The sequence below is a fragment of the Octopus bimaculoides genome, chromosome 24 (assembly GCF_046866305.1).
Source record: "Octopus bimaculoides isolate indiv1 chromosome 24, ASM4686630v1, whole genome shotgun sequence".
Classification (NCBI taxonomy): Eukaryota; Metazoa; Mollusca; class Cephalopoda; order Octopoda; family Octopodidae; genus Octopus; species Octopus bimaculoides.
In genome coordinates, this window is record NC_142951.1 from 31,417,403 (window position 1) to 31,428,991 (window position 11,589).

Consider the following 11,589-nt stretch of genomic DNA (forward strand, 5'->3'; position numbering starts at 1 on the left):
GTATGCATATCATCCTCATTTAATGACCACTGGTGCTGGTGCATGTATGGGTCAGACAGAATTTGTTGAGGCAATTTTTCTATCACCAGATGCAGGATGGTTGGTGTGAGGACCAGCCGTAAAAACCTTGCCAAAACAGACACAGGAGGCTGGGGTAGTCTTCTACTTGGTAAGCTCCTGTCAACTGTCCTACCTATGCCAGCATAGAAGGCAAATGTTGATGATGAAGAGCTTATTTCAATTTCCATCTACCAAAGCCACTCACAAGGCTTTGATCCGACTGGTGCTATAGTAGAAAGAAGACTCTTATCAAGGTGCCATGTGCTTGGGAAACGAACTGTGGAGCTACACAGCCACACTTGTGCCTGTGTCGCTGTTTTCTGACTCACCATTTCCTGTTGAACCATCCAACCCATGCTAACCTTGAAAACAGACATAAAATGGTGTTGCATATATACATATATGTATATGTGTGTATCTATGTTGTGTGTGTATCTATGTATGTGTGTGAGTATGTATATGTGTGTAAATATATATATGTGTGTTTATTTCTAACCACTGCTTGTTGGTTTGTTTACATGCCCATTCATTCGCAGTTTTACCATAGAGGCCAACAGAATTAGTACCAGGCTTTAAATAAAAAAGAGGTACTAAAACCCATTAAAATGGTGCTCCAGCATGACCACTGTCCGACGACTGAAACAAATAGAAAATTAACACTTGTTGTTGGCAGGGTAGAGGTATTCGTTTTATTGCTTGTTTTTTATATTGTTGCAGTCTTTTTATTTTATTTATTTATTTGTTCATTTATTTTCCAGAAGTTTCCACACAAATTGCAGAGAACAAACAAAAGGAAACCGAAGATGGGAATCTGGAGAAGAACCATTGCAGTGATGCGGATGAGGTTACAGACGTGACTGGTGATGTGTTGAATATGGATGTAGGCTCTGATGGTAGTTACATCAACAGTAACACTACTCCTACTACAACTAATGATGCTACTACTACTACTACTACTACTACTACTGCTGCTGCTGTAACTTGTACCGATGCTGGTCATAAGCTGCAGTTGTTTTCGGTTGGTGCTCTTGACCGGAAGGAGAGAAGCAAGGCCAGCAGCATCCCACTCGCAGTGAAAAAAAAGCCAAGGACAGAGGCAGAGGTTGGTCAGTCTGCATTTGACAATTGCAATGAGAAGAATACAGCAATGTCCCTGCAACAACATCACAACAACATCTACAAAAATAAGAAGACAACGAAAGCAGTGGTTGCTGCTGCTGATGCTGGTGGTGGTGGTGGTGGTGTTGTCTCTGGTGTTCGGTCACCACTGCAAAGTCGAAATTGTGGAAGCATCATCGCTGGCAACAACAGGTATCGGTCATCTCTGGCTAAGATGCCAGCTCGAGCCAACGTCAATTCTACTGGCGGAGCAGTTGTTAAAACGGTTTCTAAGCCTGTTTTCAATTGGGGTCTCGAATCTAGTGAAGTCAAGTTTGTTCATGATAAAGAAAACATGTCCATTCGTTGGCCAAAGTGATTGCACCACCCCTAACCTCAGTCATGTCTTTTCTCTCTCACACCCTCTCTTTCCTTCTCTTTTGCTCTTTCTCTCTCTCTTTCTCTATCCCTCACTTTTTTTTTTTTCTCCTTTATATGAAGACTATGTGACAACTCGACTTCATCCTTCATGTAACAGTCGGCTATACTGCTTTTAGAATGGTACGCTCTTCAACAATCTTCAGTTGGAATACTCACACAGAGACACCTACATGTGTACATACATACATATGTGTATGTCCGTATATAAAGACTTGTCTTTGGTTGGTGCTCTTTTTAAAGTCAGAAATCACTTTAGAAATATGTATGTATGTAGTTTTTTTTTTCTTCTTTATATTTTATATGTATATATAAATCATTTTTTATCAATTTATTTTCTCTTGTGAATGGTTCTTGTATATAGAATATTGGTAAATCCTCTCTTTAGCATTCAAATCAGCCATACCCAGCCCAAATATTCTACCTGTCTTATGTGCAAACCTGCAAGATCCAACCTCTCACAGGTACCCTTATCACATCATTGAAATCTCAAATCTAAATAATACATGATTAATTCAAAGCAATACGAATAAATTAAGCATTACATTTGACAAGGAAACTCTGAATGCCAAAGGGTTAAGTAACTCTGAACCTGTGACACTTCCTGAGGGTTCACAGAGGAAAGGATTGGCAGAGCTGTCAGTGCTGGACAAAATACCTTCATCATCATCATTTAACATTCGTTGTCCATGCTGGCATAGGTTGGATGGTTTGACGAGGACTTGTAAGCTGAGGAGCTGCACCAGACTCCAGTCTGATTTGGCATGGTTTTTTTTATGGCTGGATGCCCTTCCTTCCTAACGCCAACCACTCCAAGAGTGCAAAGGGTGCTTTGTATGTGCCACTGGCACAGATTCCAGTTATGTGACATCAGCTTCGGCCGCATTGCCTCTGCAAGGCCCAACACTCAAATGATGCTTTTTACATGACACCGGCATGGGTGCCAGTTACAGGACACCAGCATTGGCCACAACTACAGTTTCATTTGGCTTGACGGGTCTTCTCAAGCATAGCATATTACCAAAGACCTCAGTCACTAGTCATTGTCTCTGTGAGATCCAAGGCTTGACGATCATGCTTCACTACCTTGTCCCATGTTTTCTTGAGTCTGCCTCTACCATAGGTTCCCTCCACAGTTAGAGTTCGGCACTTCATTACACAGCTGTCCTCGTCCATATGCATCACATGATCATACCAGTGCAGTCGTCTCTCTTGCACACCACACCTGATGCCCCTTAGGCCCAACTTTCTCTCAAAATGCTTACACTTTGTCATACATGCACACTGGCATTGCACAACCAGCAAAGCTTACTAGCTTCATTTCCCATGTTTCACTGCCCTGTGGCATAGCTGTTCACAGCTACACTCTTGGAGCATCCACCTCTACTAATGACTTGGTCACCTAGGTAACGGAAGCTATCAACTACCTCTCGCTTACTCCACTGGCAAGTCAGTCCTACAAGTGGGAGGGGTTGCACATCTTGCCGTGCTAGGTACTTGCTCCAGAATCAATTTGTCAGTAAGCACAACTGACAATTTTTTATACTTTTTATTTGTGTGTGTATTTTACTTTCGACTGAATTATAAAAGAAAACAAAAAGTAAAGAAACAGCATAAGCTTTTCTGCATCTTAAATGTCAGTATATTTCAATATGTATCAAATATACAACGCCCTATAAAGGGAGATTATGTTGCAAAATGTTCAAACAGAGTAGTCTTCTCTTGTTATATATATATACATACATATACTCTTTTACTTGTTTCAGTCATTTGACTGTGGCCATGCTGGAGCACCGCCTTTAGTCGAGCAAATCGACCCCAGGACTTATTCTTTGGAAGCCTAGTACTTATTCTATCGGTCTGTTTTGCCGAACCGCTAGGTTACGGGGACGTAAACACACCACCATCGGTTGTCAAGCGATGTTGGGGGGACAAACACAGACACTAAAACATATACACACACATATATATATATACATATATACGACGGGCTTCTTTTAGTTTCCGTCTACCAAATCCACTCACAAGGCTTTGGTCGGCCTGAGGCTATAGTAGAAGACATTTGCCCAAGGTGCCACGCAGTGGGACTGAACCCAGAACCATGTGGTTGGTAGGCAAGCTACTTACCACACAGCCACTCCCGCGCCTATGTGTGTGTGTGTGTATATATATATATATGTGTATATATATATATATATATATATATATATATAGAGATTTAGATTCAAAATTGAATAAGGTACTTATATTTAGGCACCCGAATATAGTATGGTATGGTATTATACAAAAACCATTCCAAAAACGAGGTGATCAAAAAGTCAAAATAAGCAACATGGATTTTAAAGATGATTGCAGTACGCACGTTTCATGCTACTCCATTTATTTAAGTAATGCGAGCATTACATTAAATATATATATATATATATGTATGTACCCCAATTTTTTTTCAAAAACACATTTTAGTGTTTGTGAAAAAGTAATAAAAATTGTCAAAAGCCCTGAAATCTTTTTCTCTGAAAACTTTTCATACATTAAATACCATTTTGATTTCTTAAAAACCCATTGTCAAAATAGTTTATTTAAAAGTTTGTAAGGTGTTAGTATGGAGGTGAGGAAAAAAAAGAAAGAAATCGATCAATCCCACAGAACCTAGCTTTGGGAGAGTGCTAGCTTCTCATCAGGTTTCCCTTCGCTGGTGCCAGTCAACGTACTGAAAGTGATGCCAGCCTCTTTAGATAAGTCCCTGTGAGTGCCAATGATTTTCTCCATCAACTGTATTTCCTTGTCTCGTTTCTCAACATTCTCAATAGGAGTCCAAGATTGGTCGTGCTCCAGGCGGAAAGCACCAATGAAATCATTTGAACACGTTGGTCCCCATTCCTGTAATAAATAAACAATTGAGTCATCTCTCTGTAAAAATCAGTGTATCATCATCATCATCATTATTTAATGTCTATGCTGACCTTGGCTGGATGGTTTAACAGGAGCTGCCAAGCCAGAGGACTGTCAAAGCTTCAGTCTGCTTTGGCATGGTTTCTGGCTAGATGTCCTTCCTAACGTCAACCACTTTACAGAGTGCACTGGGTGCTTTTTATGTGGCATCAATACCAGTGAAATCTTCAAGTAATTTGCAAGACAAGACCCCTCAACTGAGGGAAGGGTGTAATATTAAGGATGATGGCTTTATGTTGAGTGATTAGAATCAAAAGGATGATGGAAGGACAGGAACAGTTGTCTGGCTGTAGAGGAGATGCAGGACTACCTGAGTTGGAAAAGGAGAGGTGAAGAGGTGTCAACGCAAACACACAAGTTAATGGGTAGGTAAGTTCAAAAGAGAGTGAATAAGGGTGGGTGGATAAAGCCCCTTCCTAAGGTGTTGCCTGGTTTTCATAACAAATACATTCCCCACTGGACAGGAAGTTGGTTTGTCACAGGATTTCTCATTTTTGCCAGCTGAGTGGACTGGAGCAATGTGAAATGTATCACTCCAGTACACTCTGTAAAGTGGTTGGCACTAAGAAGGGTATCCAGCCATACAAATCAGACAATTCAAGCCAGGTGAATCTCTCTGGCTGGCCAGTCCTGTTAAACTGTCCAACCCATGCCAGCATGGAAAATTGATGTTAAATGATGATGTATATGTGAGTGTATGTTTGTATCTCCTTGACTGACCATGATGATGGAAGAGTGTGATATGAGGGAATTTTGGCTGCTATTTTATGTCAACTGATCCCTTACATTAATCCTGTATTTTCAAGTGACCAAATAAAAGGTCCCTTGCTGACCCTGTATACTTTGTAATGATTCACTGAAAAGACAACTCTGAAATAGTTTTAGCTAAAACGAAAAACAGAAAGAGGGGACAGTAGCCCTTAGAAATCTTACCTCAGGTGATATGATGGAGAGAAAATCTTGACCGGTGGGTTTCTTGTACAAATAATAGACATGACCAGGTTTTTTCACTATATTACAAGCAACATGATGAAGCATGCCATCTCTGTGGGACTCTTCTAAGACCTGCAAGGGAACGACATGAAGTTTATGCATGTGTCCTGTATATATTTATGATGATCACTGAGCATTAAGAACATTCTACATTCAGACAAATTTACACTTGTGACTCAGCTAGTGACTGATAAGCCCACCTCTTGATAAACATACACAAACACATACATATATTTATACGAGGGGTGTATGAAAAGTCTTGAGCCTCAAAAGAACAAAACATGGTACAAGACTTCAAGGCTCAAATAGGCACAGGAGTGGCTGTGTGGTAAGTAGCTTGCTTACCAACCACATGGTTCCGGGTTCAGTCCCACTGCGTGGCACCTTGGGCAAGTATCTTCTACAATAGCCTCGGGCCGACCAAAGCCTTGTGAGTGGATTTGGTAGACGGAAACTGAAAGAAGCCAGTCGTATATATGTATAAACTGATTTAACACCTAAGTTTTCTTTGAATTTTTTTTTATATAGAAACTGAGGATTGATGATAGAGATTATTTGACAAAATAGCAAATTATGATCCCTTTTCCATTTTTGCTGTTTATTGTTTTTCCACATTTTTTTTCAAATGGCTGAATTTGTTGCGTCAAATCAAATAGTGCAAGCAATCTTGTATTCTATTTGCAGGGAAAAAAACTAACCAATCCATGAAACTTAAGTAACAAGTCAGAAAACCTTAAATATTATATAACATGCTTCAGCACACACACACACACACACAAGCATACACACTTATATGCAACATGAAATATTTTCCCTACCTTTTTTGCCTGATCTTGGAGGTATTTTATTTGGTCAGCAATCACGGTCAGCCTGTTGATGGCGTTGGCACGAATGAATTCATTACCCTGTAAAATAATCCAGACACCAATACATATATCCATGATTGGATGGTATATTTGAGTGTATGTGAAAAGAAAGGGCACTGTCCATAGCCTGTCAGAAGGCCTTGGAATAAGAGACGGAGAGGGCTACAAGTGATAATGATGTACTTTGATGTGAAGGGTGGTTTAGTAATTGTTTAGTCTTAGGACACACATCTATACTAAACCACACTATTACATTAAAATATATACAAGAAGTTGGTCAAATGATTAACTAACATAGGCGCTGGAGTGGCTGTGTGGTAAGTAGCTTGATCCCCAACCACATGGTTCTGGGTTCAGTCCCACTGCATGGCACCTTGGGCAAGTGTCTTCTACTATAGCCTCGGGCTGACCAAAGCCTTGCGAGTGGATTTGGTAGACGGAAACTGAAAGAAGCCTGTCGTATATATGTCTATATATATATATGTGTGTGTGTGTCTGTTTGTCCCCGCCATCATCGCTTGACAACTGATGCTGATGTGTTTACGTCCCTTGTGACCTAGCAGTTGGGCAAAAAGAGACTGATAGAATAAGTACTAGGCTTCCAAAGAATAAGTCCTGGGCTTGATTTGTTCGACTGAATGCGGTACTCCAGCATGGCCGCAGTCAAATGACTGAAACGAGTAAAAGAGTAACATTTGTGGTTGGCAACAAAGTTTGATTTGTGGTCTTTAATTGCTGGAGAAACATCTTTCTTTCTTTGAACACCTGCCCTACCCTCAATGCCGAATCTAAAAGCTACCTATTTTAGAATTAGACATAGCAATCTCAGGTGATGGTGAACTCTCTCATCACTTTGATAAATGAGGGTTTTAACAAGACACACCTACACAATGTTCTTCCAGGTCTGGGGAAAATAACCATCGCCCTGAGGCCACACATATGCAGGGTCAAAGCAGAAGACTTCCAGAAGTGTCCTCTACCTGTCCCTCCCCTCTTTCTCTATCGCAACTGGATTTACAAAGAAAGCGTGATGGTGTGGCATTGATGCTGGTGTTGTGGTTGGCTGAACAACCAGTACGATGAACATACAATATATTATAGTGGGCGTGGTTTGTACAAGTAGGGCGTGATCAAGCAGGTTAAAAATGGTTTGATGGTTACATACCTTCTGTATTTGTTGAGCTAGCTCAACCAAGTCGACAGGAGATGACTTGTGTGCATTGTGAGAATTGACCAATTGGACACCACCAGGGGCACTGCTTCGCTCAACAAGTTGCACTGGAAGAGAAACGATATTGTGTAATGGAAGTAGCCAGCATGAGTCAAGAAATAAATATGTACAAGAAATCATAGCTGCATGTCTAACAAACATTTAATCTCACTGCATACATGGAAACCTCCACCACAGTTACACCACAAGGCTTCCAGCATCTTAGAATGAAGAACAAACAAAAGAGGTAAACGGCTGAAAGAAAATAGCAAAAAGATACTTATAGAAACAATAACAACAACAATAATGGTTTCAAATTTTGGCACAAGGCTAGTAATTTTAGGGGGGGGGGGTTAGACGATACCACCAACCCTCAGTTTTTGACTGGTACTTCTTTTACTGATCCCCAAAAGGATGCAAACTGAAACTGACACTTTGATTTGGGCTTTGGGATGAAACCAGGCTAATGATGGGCAACCATGTGATGAGGATGACACCTGTAGAAGTTCCTACATGGCAACACAGAACCAGTGTGCCTGAGGCCCATGTGGCATCAACACCTTCATCCTCATTTAATGTCCATGTTCCATGCTGGCATGGGTTGGACAGTCTAACAGGATCCAACAGGGTCCAAGGACTGCATGGTTTAGTGGTTAGGGTGTTGGACTAGTGATTGTAAGATTGTGGTTTTGATTTCTAGACCAGGTAAGTGATCATCTTCTTGAGCAAAACACTTCATTTCACATTGTTCCAGTCCACTCAGCTGGCAAAAATGAGTAATCCTGTGACAGACCTGCGTCCCATCCAGGTGGGGAATATATATATGTCATGAAACTGGGAATGCAGTTATGACTCCTTATGACTCGAGAGGGTAACTTTACCTTCATCTTTTAAGAATGCTCCTTCTAACACCAACCACTTTATAGTGTGTACTAGGTGCTTTTTCTGATGCTAAGGGCACTGGTGAGGTCACCATGCAGCGTGCAAAACTACGAAACCTGGGAAGGAAGGGGGGCTTTATGCTAGCACATGAGAGTTAAAGTATAAGAGAAGGGAGTGGAGCAGAGCAGGTTCTCATTGTAGGGGAGCTATATGGCTACTCTCATTTAGGGGTGAGAGAGGAACCTGACATGATTTTGTGAAAAATAGAAGATAACAAAAACAAAACAAAAAATAAATCAGAGATACAGCTGACATTATTATATAACTAATGCTGCAACTATATAACTATAATTATACAGTTGTTATCAGGTGTGTTTATTGACCTATTTCAACTATGTGTGTGTGTGTGTGTGTGTGTGTGTGTAATGTACTTGTAAAATAACTATCCTTATTATCTCAGTTATAAAGGCATTGAGCTGACATAATCATCATCATCATCACCATCATAATAATAATAATTATTATTAAGGTCTTATTATTATTATTAAGGTGACAAGCTGGCCAAATTGTTAGCATGCTGGGCAAAATGCTGAGCGGCATTTCGTTCATCTTTACGTTCTGAGTTCAAATTCCACTGTTGACTTTGCCTTTCATCCTTTTGGGTTTAATAAATTAAGTACCAGTGAAACAGTGGGGTGGGGGTGGGGTCAATGTAATCGACTAGCCCCCTCTCACCAAATTTCAGGCCTTTTGCCTTTAGTAGAAAGGGTTATTATTATTATTATGTTCTGGTTTTGCTTTAATTAAAATTAAAAACGAAGACTTTACACAGCTATGAAAGAAACTTACGGGTACTTAAGACATTCTCTGCTGCTTAGACCATCTGTCAGGATGTAAAGAACAGAATGTGAAGACATGCATGAAGGCACATAGCTCAGTGGTTAGTGTGTCAGGCTCACGATTATGAGGTAGTGAGTTCGATCCCTGGGCCGGGCTGTGTGTTGTGTTCTTGAGCAAGACACTTTATTTCGTGTTGCTCATGTTCACTCAGCTGTAGAAATGAGTTGTGATGTCACTGGTGCCAAGCTGTATCGGCCCCTTTGCCTTTCCCTTGGATAATATCGGTGTGGAGAAGGGAACCTGTCATGCTTGGATGACTTACTGGTCTTCCACAAACAACCTTGACTGGACTTGTACCTCGGAGAGGAGTTTTCCACGTGCAATCTTATGGTTATTCATGACCGAAGGGGGTCTTTATACACATTTTGAGATCACTGTGCAGTTCACAAGACTATGAGCGATGGGGGGAGTATGTGAGGGGATGAACACCTTGCTCGGGGATGAGGGGGTTACTATGGAGGCAGGGTGGAGCAGAGCAGGTTCCTGCGGAGGGATCTGCATGGCTACTCACGTTTGACAAGGGAAAAGAGCAAGGAGAGAAAAAGAGAAAATTATTTATAGGAACTGCAAGACATAGATAATAGCATGTGATCGAACATGTTCTAGCCGTGACCACACCTTCTGATTGTAAGAAATTGAGCATCCACAGGTTTACGTTGTCCAGTGTAACCTTTCTTCGCAGAAGACACTGGAATGTGATTTAAATGGAGATTTGGTTGCTACTTCTAGCAGGTCGAACGACCTCGTAGCAAGCCTCCCTTGTAGATTCATTGGCGTGTGTGTGAGGTAAACAAGTTTTGTAATAAGTTAATGAAACTCCCCTCCCCCCATTTCAATATGTTGTTTTACGTAATTAGAGCGAAAAGTAAACAAATCAATGAAAAGGATGAAGCTGCTACATGGTCCCTCGATCTGCTAGAAATAGCAACCAAATGTTTCTCAAGCAATGCTCTACTGTCTAACTTTCAGAAAAATGGATAATTTCCAAAGAAATTTTCTCTAAACACCTTTCAGAGGGTGGAGATTACGATTAAACCGAAATTTAATATGAACAAATAAAATTGGTGAGTTAGTACACATATATCCCGACAGGCATCACACATGCCTACAAAAGTTTTTCGACTGTGTTGTGCATCAGTATATATGTGTACGTGCTCACAATTTTCCTTTTCACATCAAATTATGATATAGTTGCACTTTACACGCTTTGAAAAGTATTCGTAGAAAATTTCATTAAAAAATACCCATTCTTGTTAAAGTTACGAGGAAACAAAGCTACTCGTGTGAATTTTCCGAAATTCCTCTTCCTACTTATAAATTGTTTTTGTTTTTTCTTTTGTTTTTTTTTTTTCACAACAGATTCCGATATAATCAGAATCTACACCACCTGAAGCGTACTTATTGAAAAATTTCATTAAAAAATATCCATTTATCTGAAAGTTATGAGAAAACGAATTCGTGGTGGCGGGGTACCCATGTGTAGGTATGCCCGTAGATGTAATGCCTTTGATAACAGGTGTCTCCTTGTATCAGCGCAGAAACTGGGACTAAACAACGAGGCATGGTACTTTGGATAATGTCGTACTAGACTATTCTGTACTGAACCTAAAGAAAAGTCGAGATAGTCGTGGCTGGAACGCCTTTGTATCATAGAGCCGAACTGGGACTAAACAACAATCTTTCCCCCCCCCCCCCCCTATTTCCAAATCGTAAATTAAATATCATTAAATATTTCTTATTATATAATATCCATCACTGAAAGAAAGCAAACTAGCGATGACGAGAGAAAATTTTACCTGCTACATCATTAATTGTGTTTGTTTCCTGCGTGAGAGCCATAACGAGAATGTCATAGTATGGGACTAGGGGTAGTTAGAAAATTAAAGTTGAAATGGCAGAAACGAAACGAAATAAAACTGTAAACGAAATACGTCTTTAGTCGCATAGCAACCCTAAAGAAAAGATCATTGCGGAAACTGAATATTTTATTAAATTATGTCGAAATTGCCCTTCTTGGTTTTGTTTAGCCCTGTGTTAGCTTTTGATTAAACAGATTTATGATCAAAGGCGTTCCAGCTGTGACTATCCTGGGTTAATTCTTATTTTACTAAACTTTTCTAGTGATTCAGAAGTAGAATGTAAAATTGAAACGGAAATGGCGAAACGACGATATGGTGAAAATAAGTTTGT

General features: G+C 40.2%; 2 protein-coding genes across 3 annotated transcripts in view; one reads left to right on the forward strand and one right to left on the reverse strand.

The window, feature by feature from the left end:
• The window catches only part of LOC106877225 (uncharacterized), a 6,812-nt gene extending 4,882 nt beyond the window's left edge, over positions 1-1,930 (forward strand). For both annotated transcript variants that reach the window (XM_052976702.2, XM_014926085.3), the window contains exon 4: positions 819-1,930. In XM_052976702.2, coding sequence (XP_052832662.1) covers positions 819-1,537 — 719 coding nt within the window. In that variant the 3' untranslated portion in view covers positions 1,538-1,930. The remainder of the gene's footprint in view (positions 1-818) is intronic.
• A 2,207-nt stretch (positions 1,931-4,137) lies between these two features.
• On the reverse strand, positions 4,138-11,343 carry LOC106877228 (uncharacterized protein C1orf50 homolog). The gene is made up of 5 exons (XM_014926089.3): positions 11,196-11,343; positions 7,573-7,685; positions 6,360-6,446; positions 5,482-5,613; positions 4,138-4,476 (listed from the first exon to the last, which is right to left on the reverse strand). The coding sequence occupies exons 1-5, from the start codon at positions 11,236-11,238 to the stop codon at positions 4,246-4,248; spliced, it is 606 nt and encodes a 201-aa protein (XP_014781575.1). The 5' UTR covers positions 11,239-11,343; the 3' UTR covers positions 4,138-4,245.
• Between the last annotated feature and the right edge of the window lie 246 nt (positions 11,344-11,589).